The sequence below is a fragment of the Pristis pectinata genome, chromosome 26, assembly GCF_009764475.1.
Source record: "Pristis pectinata isolate sPriPec2 chromosome 26, sPriPec2.1.pri, whole genome shotgun sequence".
In the NCBI taxonomy this organism is placed as follows: Eukaryota; Metazoa; Chordata; class Chondrichthyes; order Rhinopristiformes; family Pristidae; genus Pristis; species Pristis pectinata.
Window position 1 is genome coordinate 9,577,052 of NC_067430.1, and position 18,580 is coordinate 9,595,631.

General features: G+C 42.5%; 1 protein-coding gene across 2 annotated transcripts in view; it reads left to right on the plus strand.

The window, feature by feature from the left end:
• alpl (alkaline phosphatase, biomineralization associated) overlaps positions 1-15,063 on the plus strand; it is a 78,374-nt gene extending 63,311 nt beyond the window's left edge. For both annotated transcript variants that reach the window (XM_052039468.1, XM_052039469.1), the window contains 4 exons: positions 60-194; positions 2,944-3,135; positions 10,144-10,263; positions 12,553-15,063. In XM_052039468.1, coding sequence (XP_051895428.1) covers positions 60-194; positions 2,944-3,135; positions 10,144-10,263; positions 12,553-12,833 — 728 coding nt within the window. In that variant the 3' untranslated portion in view covers positions 12,834-15,063. The remainder of the gene's footprint in view (positions 1-59; positions 195-2,943; positions 3,136-10,143; positions 10,264-12,552) is intronic.
• Positions 15,064-18,580: the final 3,517 nt, after the last annotated feature.

The window sequence follows — 18,580 nt, forward strand, 5'->3', positions numbered from 1 at the left end:
GTTTCTGAATACTGGTAATTGACATGTGCTCAACCTGTGTACCTCCATCTATCTCCCAGGACTTTTTGAACATGGTGACCTGCAGTATGAGCTGGAAAGAAATAAAACTACTGACCCCTCACTCGAAGAGATGGTAACAGCGGCTGTCAGGATTTTGAGCCGGAATCCGAAAGGCTTCTTCTTACTTGTGGAAGGTCAGTGCACGGGGACCTTCCAAACAAAGGAATATCTTTGCTAGGGTTGAACTAGACCTTAAATGGAATTGAAATAAGCAAAATCCAAATTGTACTACTCTCTCCCAGGAATGTGAGAAGTGGAGGGTGGGACAGAGAGAGAGGAAGATTCACAATCAGTATTAGGGGACGGCACAGTGTAGCTGCAGGGACCGAGTTTGAATCCAACCTTGCGTGCTGGCTGTGTGGAGTTTGCAAGCTCTCCCTGTGACCACATGGGTTTCCCTCATGTGCTCAGTTCTCCCCTGCACCTCAAAGATGTGTTGGTTTGAAAGCTAATTCGTTACCATAAATTGTCCCGAGCTATGTAGTGAGTGGTAGGATCTCCAGGGAGTTGATGGAATGTGGGCAGAACTGGTTACAGGGTAAATTAATGGGGAATAGGTTGGCTCCATGAGTTGGCATAGAATCGATGGGCTGAATGGCCTCCTTCTATGTCATAAGAAAATATGGCACATGGAAGACATACTCCAGGAACTTGATAGCCTTCATGCATGACATTTTGTCCTGGGAAGGACAAGGGCACCAGACACCCATGCTGCAAGCTCCAAGCACACTTGGAAAATAATTGCTATTCCTTCAATTTCAACTGGTTTGCAATCCTGGAACTCCCTACCTATTGGCACCGCACAGATCCCTACACCATAAGGAATGTAGTGGGTCATCAAGGTGGCTCCCATCACCTTGCCAAGAGACATCAGGGTTGGACATTTAGTGCCACTCACATCCAATAAATGAATGGAAGTCTCAGAGTACATATTACTCATATTGTTCACCTCAATGCAATCAGTTCAGAACTGAATAATACACTCATTTTTCAAAGTCAAATCTACATATTTTAAATTGAGCCAGACGTTTGCTATTCTATTGTAACTTCTTGACCATTTTGCAAAATGAGTGCAAAATTAGTTCAGATTAAACAAAGGTGTAGAGCAATTTAACTGCCTTACAATTACAGACTTCCCATGGAAGAATTACTTCGGGCAAACCTTCCATTTCTGTACTTATATTAGGATCAGTGATATCTCTGGTGAGTAGAGTCAAGAGTATGACAGGTTACTGTTGGAATACCACAAATAGGACGAGGAATATTATAGGTCAGAATGAGGAATATTAAGGTTTAGTATTAATAATATTAGAGTAAGTTTTAAATTAGTTCAGGCTAAGATTAAGAATATCACAGGTTAGATCTTGCAATATCATGAGTTAGGTTATGGTTTAATTTAGGAATATACTGTATACATTATAGTTAGAGTTGGAGATGGTAATATTGCGGGCAACACCATCGAATTTTTGTTGATGTTCACTCCCAGTGGGTGAAGCTTGGTGCTGGAAACACAAAAGCAAAAAGATTTCCTTTAATTTTTTTGTCAGATGGCAAGATGTTCAGGATGGGTGGGCAAGTCTGCCAACAATCTAAGTATCCTGGTGTCTGGGGAGGACTGTGGCTCTGTCACCACCAACCTCGTTCTCCTTTTAGAAAGGAAAATGAGAAGCAGGAAAATCCATTAAGCGCAATGGGAGCTGCCACCTTTAAATTACACTTGTAGCCACATGTTCTTGGCTTTGTGCACAAGGTTGACCTCAAGTTACGGTCCTCCAGAAATTCAATTGCACAATGCTGCTTTTTTAGCCCATAATTGAAAGTTGGCCGTACCTGGAGTAGAACTTGGTTGAAAATTGGCTGTACTTGGAGTAGAACATGATTACAGGTTGTTTACTGTCACTCTGGAAATTTAGCTGGGTGTTTCCTGCACCCTACATCTGAACCAGGTTCCACACTAGCCGTGATTGGGATTATGTCATTCCCCAGACCAGAAACTGCCCTCCCCGGACACCAGAACACTTAAGATTGTTGGCAGTCTCTCCTACCTATCTTGAATTTTTAGCTACTGGATAAAAATTTTAAACAGAATTATTTTGATTTTGTGTTCCCAATACAATGGGAATGGATGCCAGAAAAATAGCCCACAATTTTACCACTCCCATTAGCCCAAGTGGTTTCAGGTGCAACCATTGCTGGCCACAGTCAGGATGACTGATTTTCAATAATGGGGTGCTAATCAGATTCCTTGCAAGGTAGATCCCCTAATTGTGGGTGATCTTTTGGGTTCCCGGCACCAGATGATGCTGACCCCACCCTTCCCCTCTCCCCACTGATTCTACTCCTCTTGGGTCACTGGAGCTTCAGATGACAGCCAACCCCCTCCCCTACTCCCCTACTCCCCACCATCTACACCCACTGCCCATTTCCCTCACTGCAGCTTCCAACACCACCACTCTCCATGTCCCAGCCCTGATCTTCCAGGAAGACAGCAGCAGCTCTAGCCCCTAACCTTTCTTGCAGACATCTCAGACCCAGCTCAGACCCAGTCCCAATCTTGTTAGTAGGTACCTTTACCCCTGCTCCTTGCCATATACATCGCTCAGTGAGCCATACCCCATAACTAGAATGTGGCTGATCTACATCTCAGTTCCAGTCACCAGTCTCTGCACCACAGCCCTTCTTTAATGGGTGAAGCCTTCAGTGATGGGGTGGGCCTTTTGCTGATTATTCACTGTTCTCTTTCCTGGTGAAATATTGGCCCTTCTGACTTTTAGATCCTTTGCAAGTATTGCACAGAGTGTTCACTCCGTTCTTTAATGCAGAAACATTTCAGGTTTCTCTCTCTGGGTCCCAAACTAAATGAATGAATGTTTCCTTCTGCAGGTGGCAGGATAGACCACGGGCATCATGAAGGGAAAGCCAAGATGGCTCTATACGAAGCAGTCGAGATGGACAAAGCCATTGGGAGAGCTGGCTCGTTGACGAGAGACACTGATACATTAACAGTCATTACTGCCGACCATTCTCACGTTTTTACCTTTGGCGGCTATACCTTTCGAGGAAGCAACATATTTGGTGAGTTCAGGAGCGAACTCTTAATAATTTGTTGAGTTGTCAGCCCAAGAAAAGTGGAATTATTGAGCATAAAGACTCTTTTATGTTTTAAAATTGCTGCTGTGGATTTGGGAATAGATTTACCCGTGTTCTTGTCCAGAGTGAAAACCAATGCTCCTCGAATGCATTTACATGTCAGCCTAAATGTGACTTAAAGCCAGTCTGGTCTGTCTGCTCAGCATGTTGACTCAATCATTTGAAGTAAGTCATTCCAGCTCCAACCCGCAGACCTCAGGGAATCTGTTAATGATGAGTCTCAGGATAAAAAATGTCACAGTGATTTTGCCGACAGTCAATGGGAGTGTTCCTGGTGCTACTGAGAATTTTGTCAAACAACTTGTGGTTTTGAAGTCCACAAATTAACTGGGTGAATTGCAGAAGGGAATGCAAAAGCAAAATATTTCCCTTTCACGCAGGAACTTCACGCTTCATGAATTAAGCAATGAATTACTGCTGGACCCAACTTTGCTAGGGATCAAAATTCATTGGTGCCCAGTTTCCAACAGAAGGGAGCTGATTAACCTGTTACATGTCCCAACGCTGATCTGAGTTATGGGCTGTCTTCATTTGGGGCAACATGGTGGCAGAGCCTCACGCCTCCAACGACCAGGTTTGATCCTGACCTCTGGTGCTGTCTGTGTAGGATTTGCAGGTTCTCCCTGTGACCGTCCGAGGCTTTCCCTGGGTGCTCTAGTTTCCTCCCACATCTGAAAGGTGTGCTGGTAGGGTAACTGGTAAATTACCCATTACTGTAATTAGGCAGTGAAAAAAAACAAAGGGAAGTTGATGGACATATGAGAGAGAATAAGTCACAGGGCTACTGGGACTGATGGGATTGTTCTACTGGAGTAGAGTATGGTCTCGATGGGTTGAATGTCCTCTTCCTGTGTTGCAATAAGTAGATAACTTTACTTGGGTGAACAGCTGCTGTCCACTGTGCATCCATTGGGAAATCACATGGAACATGCAATTAAATATTGTCCTTGGTTTTAAGATCCTGGCACATATTGAGCAAAAGTGAGAAAAGCCTGAAGCATTATTGGATTAGATACTGATGAGCACAAATGTGTCCTGATTTTAGCCTGAAGAGTGGATGTGACGAGGTTGAATGTTTCCGCTGTGGAATAGCAACCTGTGTGAATTCCCAGTGGAAAGAGCAATTTATACACAATGGCCACCTTTATCACTGAAGTGGTACAAAATTCACATGTTGCCAAGAGGATAATTACACTCAGGTTCTATTGTTCTGTGCTTCACCTTGAAGAAGGACAATGGGATTGGAGCTGGTTTATTATTGTCACTTGGTCTGAGGTACAGTGAAAAACTTGTCTTGAACACTGTTCGTCCAGTTCAATTCATTACACAGTGCATTGAGGTAGCACAAGGTAAAATAATACAGAATATGGAGTGAGGTGTCACAGTTACAGAGAAAGTCAGTGCAGGTAGACAATAAGGTGCAAGGTCATAACAAGATAGATTGTGAGGTCAAGAATCCATCTTATCATACTAGGGAACCGTTCAATAGTCTTATAACAGCGGGATAGAAGCTGTCCTTGAGCCTGGTGGTACGTGCTTTCAGGCTTTTGTATCTTCTGCCTGATGGGAGAGGGAAGAAGAGAGAATGTCTGGGGTGGATGGGGTCTTTGATTATACTGGCTGTTTTACCGAGGCAGCAAGAAGAATAGGCAGAGTCTATGGAAGGGCGGCTGATGTGCTGGGCCGTGTCCACAACTCTCTGCAGTTTCTTGCGGTCCTAGGCAGAGCGGTTGCCATACCAAGCCGTGATGGACCCAGATAGGATGTTTTCTATGGTGCATCGATAAAAGTTGGTGAGGGTCAAAGGGAACTATTAGTCTTCAACTCTCTCCTGGATTTTCTGCCTCAAAGCAAAGGTTAACCTAGTTACACTGGACCAGTAAATCAGAGCCTCACTAATAGTGAGCATCTTACTTCATATCTGCTGTATTTTTTGATCTGTGGTAATAAGGTCAACATGAAATTGTGGTATAAGCATGTGAATTTCACTTAAATTAAATGAATTTCCTGACTTCCATTGGGAGTTGCCACTTTTGTTATTTTGGCAAGGATCTGCCCATAGCCTTTCGAAGCAGAATGCTGGGTATAATGAGATTGTCTGCTGGTGTGGCAGTGTGGTTAAAGGGTGTGGTGAGAGTGGTAGTCAGTATAAAATGCTGGAACAGTGCCAAAATTGGCAGATGGCATTTACTGGCTGTAAGTAATGGTGGGTACAATTTGGATATAAGAGAAATAATCATTCGGGAAAGCTGGTTGATGTGGAAGAGCAGAAAGATTTCCATGCTTTCCACTAACCTTGTCTGATCTGCTGGGCATTTCCTACAGCTCTGATCTGCATTTCACAGCTTTTATATGTTCTTTGTTTGGTTTTTCTCTCCTAATTTTCCTCATTAACCCATCAACCAAATGGATTCATGAACAGCATATCACCATGCCAACCCTGACCTCACCCTAGCAAAGTAATTCCCTTTGTCCTTTCCACTCCACCCCCCCCCCCCCCCGCCTTCCAACTCTCGAGCCTAAAACTCTTGTTTTCTCTGTTTACTTGCCCTGACAGGGGATTATCTTCCCAGATACTGCCTGACCTGCTGAGTGTTTCCAGCATTTTCTGTTTCCATTTCAGATTTCCAACTTTTGCAGGGTTTCGCTTTCCAGACAGAAATATTGGTTCAAGTACATAAAATTTGAAAAGCAGTACTTCAATGGATAAAGCAATGTCAAGTTAGTGGAATAACAGGGTTTAGTGACAAAAAAAATTTATAAATGGCAGATATAATGGTGAATCTGTACTATGTGAATACTATGGTTAATGCAAAGCATGAATTTGGGCTCAAGTTATCAGAAGGATGCAAGGTATGTTGGCTGGTATTGGAAATAAAAGTATAACGAAGGTGCACTGATTTTGAGTGCTGTTTGAGCAGGTTTATCAATGGCACAGATTGCTTTAGCCTCCTGCTGCATCCCTTCTGCAATGTTACCTTTCTACCTTTCGTTGCCTCTCTTCACCTAACTCAAAGAACGTTCACTCTCGGGACATTTAACAATTTTCACCGTAACTGGACATTATTTAACAGGAAGCCTTTACTGTTGCTGGAACGCTTCATGATGGTCTGTGAGCTGCAGATAGCTTTCAGTTATTCAACCTCTCACGTACATCTAAACTCATTGTCCCAGTAACTGGCGTCCTTACTCAGTAAAAGTTAACTTGACTTCTGTGACAAGCCTCACATGTAAACAGAGCATTCCTTGCCCAGGGAGTACCAGTCAACTGAGTTTGGTCAACTATCATATTATTTCCTTGAACATTAAGTCCCTGTTCAACATTTGAATATCTAAAAGTTGATTTTAAGATATTTTGATTTTTGATTGAAAAGCAACCTTAATCTACAAATCCTGCCAAATTATTAGACCATAAGACATAGGAGCAGAATTAGGCCATTCGGCCCTTCGAGTCTGGTCTGTCATTCAATCATGACTGATCATTGGAGGTGAGAATACCTCTGGCATGAATTTGATGCTGATACAGGGGACAGAAATGCCAAGGGAGTACCAATCAACAGAAATGCCCAATCTTTCCCAACTATTGTGTTAAGACCATACTCAGTTTTCAAAGCAAAATGCTTCCACTGGTTCAAGATGGGAGCATCACTCTGCACTGAGTGTGATGACAGCATCAAATTTTCAATTGTTCCATGTGGTTGCCTTATAGAGACATTCAGAGCAAATCCTTTGTGTGCCTAGTCCTGGTCTACGAGAATTGATAAACTGATTTAGTTTGTTGTTGCATAAGCTGCCTGCTTCACTCTATATGCATTCTAAATGCACTTAAATTATCCTCTATATGTTGACTACTTGCACTTTACATCCACACTCCCCTATACTATATCATTCTATGTGCATGCTATAGGTACACTATGTGCACCTTATGTGCAAACTTCCATCACCAATGTTCTTCCTGCTACCTTAATGCAGGTTTTCCCCCAATGATTTGAAATAACTTTGCTAAATGACAACATTAATGTCAATGCAACTGAGTTTGTTCCAAAATGTTCAGGGAATGCAGAGCAGTTATTTTTTTGGGTTCCAATCTCTTCATCAGATAACAAAAATAGTCCATGTTTTAAGTTATTTTTTGCAACCATCTTGTATGTTATAATTGCTGCAATCTAGATTGGATTTACCAAACAAAGATGATGCCCAAATACTTGGCCAAGGAGGTTGGTTATAACAAGGAAAGGTGGTGGGGGTTGAGAAGGAAATGTCGAATGGAGTCTTGGTAGCTGAAGGCATGACAATTAATGTTGGAGAGATTAAATTCGAGGATTCACAGGAGCCTTGGAGATGTACAAGAGGCCACGACTGGAGGAAGATATCTTGGAGGTATAGATTCTAAAGAGAAGAAGGGGCAACATCCAGGTAATATTTGGAAACTAGAGAGATAAAAATTTTTAAATCAGGGCTTTGATTAAATTCCTGAGGTTAGAGCACCAAAGTTGTCTGGCCCTTTACTGTAGACCCTAGGGGTCAATGCCTCTGATGATGCTGACTTTCAGACAATGGGTTAAAATAAGATTGTCCAACTTCTCAGGTGGATGTAGATGTTCCCATGGCAACAACTGAAATAAATGCGAGGGTGGTCCCCCTGGTACCCTGATTTACGTGTATCCTTGAACCCACTTCCCAGTGCTGCTTGTGAGATCCAATGTGTGTAAGTTGGCGCAGTCTCCCCCATTAGATCAATGTTTATACTTCCAAGACTGAGTAATTTCTTGGCTGGGAAATGCTTTTAGACCTGATGGAGTGCACTGAGCAAAAGCAGGTTCCTTCTCTGAAGCAGACAGGCTGAATTTAGACTCTATGCATGCTGTGTAATGGATGATGGTGAGTCAATGGCTGCCATTCCAACTCTGCAGGTCAGGGAGTATTGTGGAAAGAGAAGCAGTTCATGTTTCAAATCCTGAATCCTTCAACAGAACTGGGAAAGAAAGAAAACAAATTACTTTTCAGCAGCAGAGAAGGTGGGAGAGGGATGGATAGAACAGTTTGGCCCTTGGTACCTGAAAGGATAGTTACCAGTGTTGAGCAAATACATTTAGTAATGTTCAAACTGCCAGAATCAGTGTGATTTTCTTATTCTCATATTATCTTGTAATATGAAAATAATGTTTGTGTGCTGATGAAGTGTACAGCGATAAGGAGGAAATGGAGTTGCCTTCCCTAAAGGACATTCATGAACCACTTCAGTTTTTCTATCACCTACTCCCTTGTTTCCTTAACTGAAACCAGCTCTTTATTTCCAGATGTTTTTTTTTATAAACTGAGTACAAAGTCTCAAAGCTCAAGTTGAGATTTGAGCTCCTGTTCCCTGAAGCTTTCTGAATTACCAGCTCATCATTATTTTTCCTCTTTGAATAAGAAATTTGTCTCTCACCCCACACAGCAGTTGGAGCAGCAGAATCCAGTCGAGAACCCCAATGATGGTCATATACTGAGCATGTTGGTCATTATGGGACAATTTGTAGACGGTGCTGGAAGAGTAAAACAGATCCTCTTCCTAAAGAAGATAACCTCAGTGTGGTGGGTTTGGAAATGGAACTGGGGTGAGGTGGTGCTGTAAGATAAAGACTTTCTTTAATTAGTGCCTTTTAGAATCTCAGGCTGCCCCCAAAATATATTATCTCCTTAACTAAAACCAACATTTCATTTCTAGATTTTTTTATAAGCTGAATGCAAAATCTCAAAGCGTGTGATGAGATCTAAGTTGAGTTCCTGTTCCTTGAATTATTTCTGAAACTTGATCACAGTTCTAATGTAGGAAACGTATATGGGGTGCCCAGGATGTGTGGTGGGACAGTGTGTGGTGGCACTGTGTGCCAGGGTGTATGGGTGCTGGATGATTGTGATAACCCTGGTACAAGGTGTGTGGAGCTCCTGTTTGAAGCGGGACAGTCTGTGGCAGCATTAGAGCACTTAACTGGTTGCACACTGTTGAAATTAGACTAACACAAATTCCGAATTCCTGGCATTCACCAGAACAGAGGAGACTGAGCTTGAAATACATGAACTGCTTGTAACTCCTGGTTGAGAGTCACCCACATGAATCTCTGAAAATATGAGATCCTATTTTAAGAAGCAGGGCTCATAACTTGAACCACCAATGAGCCAAAAGTCATAAACAAAAATCATCAGGGATCAGGTTATTCTTCACCTCATCACTTGGAATGGACTCCCGTGAAGTCCTGCAGTGACTTCAGTGTCAATTAGATCCCATGACTGTGTTCTGGATTTTTTATGAACAAGTAAATTGGGCTGAATGGGTTTCTCACTCAGATCACCTACTTCATGGTCTTGTCTGATTTGTCAGAGATTTCAGAAATTAAAGATTAAACTGATTCCTGATGAGAGTAAGCTTTGGGGGAGAAGGGCATTAAATATATAAGTTTTGTATTTTTCTTCCATCATGTTACAGTGACAATAGACATGGGAAGTAATCTTGTGTTTGATCAAATAATAGGAATTTACCCAACTGGAGTTGTGAAACCTTCCCTTTATGCCCTGTATTAGGTACTGGTCTGAACCTCTGGGGCATGTATTGCCTGTGATGTGGGGTTTGTATTGCTTGTACCATGATCTGTGAGGTCTGTAATATATATAGTGTAATCCATGAGGCCTGTAACACTGACACATTGACTTGTGAGATCTGTGTTACAACTGATGTGACCAATGGGATATTACTGACCGCAGTGACCAGTGGGGCCTGTAACACAGGTGGTGTAACCCGTATTATTGAAACCAATGAGACGTGAATTGTTGGTGAAGTGACCTGTATTGACATTATCAATTGCAGCCAATGAGTCCTGTGTGTCCGAGTGCTGGCGGAACATGACACGTTAGTAGATCTCACTTTCTCAGCTTATCTTCTTTTTCTTCCAGGCCTTGCTCCATATTTAAGTGATGTGGACAACAGGCCATTCACCTCTATACTATATGGAAATGGACCTGGCTATGCAGTGCAAAATGGAGAGAGGCCAAATGTTTCAACCAGTGAGATCAGTAAGTCTTGGAATGGTCCTGCCTGAGAAATGAGATTTATCTCTAATAATTGGGAGTGCTTTCTCATAACAAGTCTTAACAGTATTTCCCTGTGTGAGATGTTAACTAGATGCATTCGGATATATCTATCTCGCAGACCTGGAATTCTTTGCATTTGCAACATGTTTTGTCACACTTGTAGTAGTTATTTGCAACATTAAAATTAAAAGACCCAGCATGCTTCATAGCCAATTACAGATAACTAAGTCAATTGTGCAGTGAGATGAGGTTCATTAATTAGCTGGTAATAGTGGAGCCTATGGGGAAGAGTGATCACAATATGATAGAAATTTTCAAAACAATTTAGATAGGTTTGAAACCAGGACCTTAAAACTGAACACATGAAACTGCTTTGGAGTATGGGGCAAGTTGGTAGAGGTAGATTGGGAAAATAGCTAAAAAGGTATCAAATACATAAACATTAACCAAGAAACTGAGAAAAACCTCCAGCTCTTCAAAATTATGCCACAAACTTTTCTGCCCACCTGAGAGGGCAAAGGGGGTTAATTGAACAAATTACACTTGCTATAGAGGGAATGCAGTGGTTGCTGGGATGTTAGGTCTGTTTTATGAAGAGCAATTGAGCAGGTTAGGCCTCTGTTCCTTAGAGTTTAGGAGAACGAGAGTTGAGCTGAATCTTCTTTGAAGATTTGACCGATTGATACAGGGAGGAGGTCCGACCCTGACTGAGGAGTTCAGAGCTGGGAGCAGGGATGGGCGATGGGGAGGGGGAGGTCACAGTCTCAAAATAATGGTTAGGTCATTAAGGAACTGAAATGAGGAGAGAGCTCTTCACTCTGAACGTGATGAATCTTTGGATGTCTCTTCCCTGGGCAGCCGTGAAGGCTCAGTCCTTTAGCTCATTTAAATCTGAGATCAATGCATTTTGGACACTAAAGGAATCAAAGGTGTGGGGATAGAGCAGTAAAATTGTGTTTAATGTAGAAGACTTGCCTTGATCTTATTGAATAGATGACCTTTTATATCAGCGCCACGCTCCTGTACTTGGTGTTAGCACAGCTTTTGTGTTCAAGCCTCTAAAATGGGATTTAATCCCACAACCTCCTGACTCAGATCTGTCTTAAACCCAGGTACAACCCAGGGGTAAATTGGTCTCATTAGTTCTTGGGTAGGAAGGGGACAAGTTGGCGCTTCTCCCTGGATTGGCATTCACCTTCTCCTGGAATTGTGGCCACTGTATCCCCCACCTCACTCCAGGCAACCATTTGAAACATGCAAAAGCAAAATACTGTAACAAGAAAGCCAGAAAATGTTGGAAATACTCAGCAGGTCAGGCAGCGTCTGTGGGGAGAAAAACAGTTAATATTTCAGGTCAAATATCCACCTTTGGAAAGGTGACCATCTGAATGAGGTGACAAGGGTTGCCTTTGACACAAGCTGTAAACCCTACACCCCAGATCTACAGGTTGAAAGTAATGGGGGAAAAGGTTTCATACAGGGTTTGCCAAAAGCCAATTAATTAAGAATATTTAATGCTTCTAAACTACTGTCAATCTAATCTGCAGGAATTAGATTTCCAGAACTATCAGGATAGTAAGGGTGATGGGGGAGCATGAATCAGAGTGTGTGCAGGAAGGAATTATGGAAGGAGAAGGGGAAAGGTTGTTAATCAGTTCCCTGTCCAGCTCCAGACTAATTCATTTTCCCTGCCTTGTCACTGTACCCTTTTGAATTTAAGTAAGGACCTAGTCAGTGGTTTTGACTATAATAACAAACGTAGACTCAAGCAGTCTGGTCCAGGAACACTGGGACATCCTGCTGTTGTTTGCCATCAGGAAGAAAAGTGCAATACGTGAATCTATTACACAAGATTGCACAGCTGCCACATTATATTCAGTGGGTGATGCATGTGTATCTGTCCAGGAGAAGACTTCTTCTAACAGCTTCTTTTGTTGTGTTTTATATTTCTTTTTCTCTCCCTACTGCCTCACATCCCTCTCCTTTCCTCTCCCTCCCCTCGGTCCATTCTTTCTTCTCTTTCCCCTTTCATTTGCTTCCTTGCTCTCTCACCCCTTTTATTCTCTGACTCTCTCTTCCTTCCCTCTCTACTCCCTTTATTCTCTTCTTCCTTTCGGTCTCTTTCCTTGCACTCTCCCCCTCTCGTTTTCCTTCTACCCCTCTCACTCCCTGTCCCTCTCCCCTCCTGACTGCTTTCTCCACTCTCCCCTTGCCCCCTTCTGTTGCTCAACCTTCCTCTCCACGTTCCCTCCCTCGCTCCCTCCTTTGCAGACGAGAACAATTACCTGGCGCAGTCGGCCGTGCCCTTGAGACAGGAAACCCACGGAGGAGAAGACGTTGCCATATTTGCAAAAGGCCCGATGGCTCACCTCTTCCACAGTGTGCACGAGCAGAACTATATACCACATGTGATGGCATACGCAGCTTGCATCGGCCAGAACAAGGACCACTGTGCTAACCTCAACACAATACCTTGTGACAATAGCGCATGGGTTGCTCAGGGTACCAATGCCATTTTGTTAGCTCTGCTGGCACTATTAGCCTGCGTCTAGCAGAACTATTATCTGGGACTCGCTGCAGGGTGGACTGTCCTGTTAGTCAGGAAATTCCCCCACACCCCTCTTTTCAATGCAATGGTTATGGTTTGTGAAGCATTGTGGTTGGAGGAAAGAGCCACAGGAAGGGTTTTGGTGCATCCAGATGAAGCACTCGTTAGCTGGGGCCTTCCTGATCACAGTGCTCCATGGAGCAGAATGACCAATACCCCCACCCTCCCATCTTCCACTCTCACTTCCCTGGCCCACCTCCTATACCCTCCCACACAGCCTTAAATTGAGACCTATAAATAAAGGCACGAACCTTAAACAAAAACCACTAGCTAACTACGTAGCAAAATAAATTTTTAAAGGTAAGTTCTAATTGCAACCACTCTTGTGGTCGCTGGTTTCCTCTGTTTCTCGGTGTTCTGGGGACCTGACTCCAAGGCTTTGCTGCGTCCCTGATGGATGACGTCCATGTTTGGAATATTGAGTGACCAGACCCTGCAGACACGCACTCTGTAACAAAACAAGGTGCTCCTAAGTTGGCACTGACACTCACCCAAACCCCAAACTGACCAGAACCATTGTATGAATGAGAGCCAGCAATGAGCTCATCGTGATGAGATTCCCACTATGTTGAAAAGGACCTTGTTTTCTTGCATCGGTGCTGGACAGGCTCTCCATTCCCCCACATGAAGATGTCATTGCATTAAACATTGTATCCCTCTTGAGCTTAAAGTGTTTAGTAAAAGGAGCAAATAGGTTGTGAATGAGCTGAGGAGTGGGGTGTGTGTATTAACCTGATGTCTAGTATGGCCAACATTTTTGAGTCCGTTAGAGATTTTAATCAAGGAAGCTGTCCCTCAGTACAAGCCAGTTGTTGGGGATATGCATGACTGACCTGGTTAACATTTCAGTATGGAGGAGCAATCCTCCACAGGAAGCTACCCCAGGAGAAGTTGTCTGGTTATAACGATGCCAGAGGAGAGGTGGCTATCCTGGCAGACAGCAATAAACCTTGCCTCCGCAACCCTAAACCCTAACCCCAAACGTAACAGTATTTGCAAAGATTAATGCAATCCATAAATCTCACCATCTTCTGAGCACTCTAATGGGGAGCATCATGAGAAAGTATCGGTTTGCCTTACATTGGTTTCAAACAGACAGAGCGATGCCAGTGTAAGGATCTTCCAATATAGGATGGGGCAAAACTCAGGAAAATTATGTTTGCCTCTCTGCTTTGCAAGCCAAACATTCCTCACATGTTGTGAACAAGGTGCTAGCTGACCTTTGGAGCTCTTGCATCAGGACATTGAGCATTACTCTTGCAGAAGACCCATTCTAATGTCTTTGTACCTTTTAAAATAGTCAAATGAAGCATCTCTGTACCAAAATAAAAAATTGAGAATGCTGGAAACCTGAGACAGAAACAGATAATGCTGGAAACATTCAGCAGGTCAGGCAGCGTATGTGGGAAGTTGATGTTATAGGCTGAAGACAATTCATCAGAGCATTCTAATGCTCATTCTCTGGCCTAAAGATTTAACTGTGTTTCTCTATCCATAGATACTGCCCGACCTGTAGAGTATTTTTAGCATTTTCTGTTTTTATCTCTGTTCCCTGAGTTGGTTTAATATCAGAATAAGTCATTATTAGAGTCTGCATGCGTTTTTATTTCTTTATGTCGATCTCCACTTATGGAAAGTTCTGCATTTCTCAGTGGGGCTGACTTCAGATCCCCATTAGTACTTGGAGATGTTGGATAACCTCCTCAGGGCACTTCCTATTTACTGTTGCTCACTTCTCCTTCTACTTTGGATGGGAGCTGGGATTTGGGAGGGACTGTAAGGGGTGCAATGACTGGGGATGCAGTCAATGTGTCAGGTTTGCCAGATCTGCCATCCTGCACTGTATTATCACTACTCAGGGTTCCCTGAAGGAGCTCGAGCACAACGTTTGAGGTGACATTCTTGACGGGAATCCTGAATTTGCCTGCTCTGCTTTGGAATTCACTTAAGTTTCTCAATTCAACTTATCAATTAGGCATGAGTACTAGCAGAAATCGTGGATTTGAAACATACAGAGATGTGGATAAGGATAACCTTATTTCTTATCCCTTCAAAACATTATTCAGGAGGTGAAACATCACAATACTCAAAAGGTTAAATATAAAACATTCTGTAAATCAGATTTAAAATATGTTTCAAATTGTGTTCCTTTGTGTTAGTAATATCCCATTTGAAGTTACAGAAATCTTTTATAAAATAAAATGTTTTCACTGTTTTATCAAATGCTTTTTGCAGCCTCATTTATTTCACTTTGTTTAGTCATTGAACTCACAACTTTCCTTCAGGCTTACACACAGCCAGATAGATGTTAAAACATCTAATTGGCAATGGTTCTCCTCAGTGTCGGGAAGACCACATCATGATCATTAAAATGGTATCTTGGAATGTAATATAGTGAATAAATTACTAGGTTAGTAATGCTGAGTGCTGAACTATTTATCTGAGGCCAAGAGTTCAATACCAACCTTGGCATCTGGGAATTAATTAAATGCTCCAGAAAACAAAGAGCAGTGGTAAAAGTGCAGGAATATTGTAAAATCTCATCTGATTCACTAATGCCTTTAAGGGAAATGTCCCATCCTTCCCTGTTCTGGTCCATATTTGACTCCAGACCCACAGGAACCGGGTTGACTCTTAACTGCCCTCTGAAGTGTCTTTGGAAGCCAGTCAACTTAAGGGTAATTAGGGGTACTAATAACTGCCAGTCTTGTCAGTCATTGATGCTGTGAAAGGATTAAAACCAGAACCAAACTGAAACAGAGATAAGCTGCTTTTAATTGAAGGAGAAATACTGAGCTGCACTTCCCAGTTCTTCTTTCAGTTGTATCGCAGGAGGCAGACAGGACCTCGGGTTAACCTCCCGTCTATGGACGGCAGGAGGGATTGAACAGTCAGACACCTGGTTTAAAGAGGAGAGTGTTATCATGGAGGTCCACTCCGTGTCATGGGGCACCTTCACCCTCATCCCCACAAGTGAAACCAGACCCATGACTAAGCTATTTAAGAGGCAGCTAATATGCCTCACACTGTCAAAATCACCAACTCTGGACTGCAAATGAAGCAGCTTCTTTGGTCCCTAACTGTGCCCCGATTAGAACAAAAAACAGTCCATAAGAGTGATGAGTATCAGATATTTCACATAGAAAATTCTAAACCTGCGGATCACTTCTCATTCTCTCCCTTTTTACGAACATGCCACACTGATGGGCAAAATAGACTCCCGGGGCATTCAAGACAGTTCAGTTCTGTGGTGGCCAACATAAGGGCTGAGGTCCTGTCTACTTCACAGCATGGGTCCATCTGCCTCAAGGGATGGGTATATCTGGCCCTGTGGGAAGTCTGTCTGGCTCAAGGGATAGGTCTATAAGGGCCAGTTGGATGAGTCTATCTGGCAGTGTGGGATGGTTCTGTCTGGTCCTTTGTACCGTAGGCTGGGTCCATCTGGTCTGGTGGAATGGTCCCATGTCCAATGGGATGGGTCCACAGATTTTAAGGTGGTAAATGTGGCCCCAGCAACTAAGAAGGGAGGGAGGAAAAAAAAACAGGGAACTACCAACCATTAAGTCTGATGGCAGTAGTAAAACAAATGCTAGAATTTCTAATTAGGGGAATGGTACCAAGGCAGTCAGAATGTTGTAATCAGATTGGGCAGAGTCAACGTGGATTTGCGAAGGGTAAGTCATGCTTGACAAGTTTTTTGAGGTTGTAATAGATAAGTTAATGTGATATATTTGGCTTTTAAACAGGCCTTGGGCTAGGTTCCAAACAAGAGATTATTAAACAAAGTTAGAGCGCACAGTGTGGAGGGTAATGTAATGGCATGGATTGAGGATTGGTCCATGGTCAGAGTGTAGGAATAAATGGGTCACTTTAGTTTGGGAGGCCATGACTGGGAGTCAACCCTAGCTGTTCACAGTCAAAGTCAATGACTTAGGTCAGGGGAAGAATACTAGGAGAGTGGTTTTCTGATAATATAAAGTTAGGTGGTGCGTGGGATGTGAGGAGGATGCAGAAAGTACTCAGGGGCTATAGATAGGGTAAGTGAATGGGCACAGACATGGCAGGTGGAATATAGTGTGGAAAAATGTTAAGTCATTCACTTGGAAGAGTAGAATGCTGGGGTGTTTTCTTCAATGGCCTGTGATCAAAAGGTTTTGGTTTTCAGAGGGACCTTGTTATCTTTGCACCCAAGTCATTGAAAGTTAACTTGCAGGTACAGCAAGCAATTAGAAAGGCAAATGGCATATTAGTCTTTATTGCAAAAGGATCTGAGGTCAAGAGTGGACATATCTTTCTCTAATTATATAGGGACCTGGTCAGTCTGCATCTGAAATATTGTGTAGATGTCTGGTGTGTTTGGTAGGACATATTTGTGGCAGAGTGAATCAATGAACATTCACCAGATTGGTTCCTGTGATAGGTGGGGGTGGTTGTTGCATAAGAAGAGAGTAAACAAGCCTGTATTCCCTTGAGTTTAGATGAATGAGAAGTGATCCAGTTGAAAAGAGAGAAGTTGGAAGGTGGTCTGATAAGGGGGATGCAGAATTAATGTTCCTCTGGAGTCTCTTGAACCAAGGGTCAAAGTCTCAAAGCCAGGGGACAGAGACGAAGAGAAATTTATTCACCCAGTGAACCTTTGGAATTCTCTATCCAAGAGGTCTGTAGAGGCTCAGACACAGAGTATATTTAAGACCGGATATACTTACAGAACCTTTTACAATCTGCTTTTACACTTCTCTTAAGCCTACTCTAGTATTCTGCATTCCCTTTTCCTAATCAGTATCTTGGTCCTCGTCCTCCTTTGTTGAATTCTGAAATGTTCCTAGTCCTCTGGATTACTGTGTTCTTTTGACAACATTATAAGCTTTTCCTTTGATTTAATATTATTGTTAACTTCTATTTTCCATCTTTGTTGCCTTGAAGTGATGTACATTTCTTGTAAACTATATATTAATTCATTAAACATCAGCCACTGCTTGGTTGCCTCCCAAGCTAAGATATCCAACTCACACCTTATTCCTTTGCAGTTCGCATTATTCATATTTAAGACCTTGGCTTCAGATTGAACTCAGTCACTTTTAATCTTTATATAAAATTCTGTCATATAATGATCATTGTTCCCTAAAGACATATCAACTCTCAGATCATCGATGAACCCTTTTTCATTACACAATACTGGATCTGAAATATCCTGCTCCCTCATTCATTGCCCAACACACAGAATTTAAAAAAAATCTCCTGTATACTCCATGAATTCATCCTCGACAATATTGCTGCTAACTTAGTCTGCCAGGCTATGTGCCTCGTGATTATTGTATTACCTTTGTTACAATCACCTCTGTTTTCCTTATTTATATTATGGCTTACATTACCATGACCATTTGGAGGGCTAAACAAGAACATCTAGATCCCTCTGTACTCCACTCATTTGTGATCTCTTTCCATTCAGATAATAGACTGCCTTTTGATTCCTCTTACCAAAGTTTATGACCTCCCACTTTCCCACGTTATACTCCATGTGCCAAGTTTTCACCCAGTCACTCAACATATATCCTGCTGCATAATCCAAATAATTCCCTTCACATTTAATTTCATATCATCAGCAAACTTTAGATATCTTATATTCTGCCCCCTCCTTCATGTCATTAATATAAATTGCAAATAATCAATGGCCAAGAACTGATCCTTGGG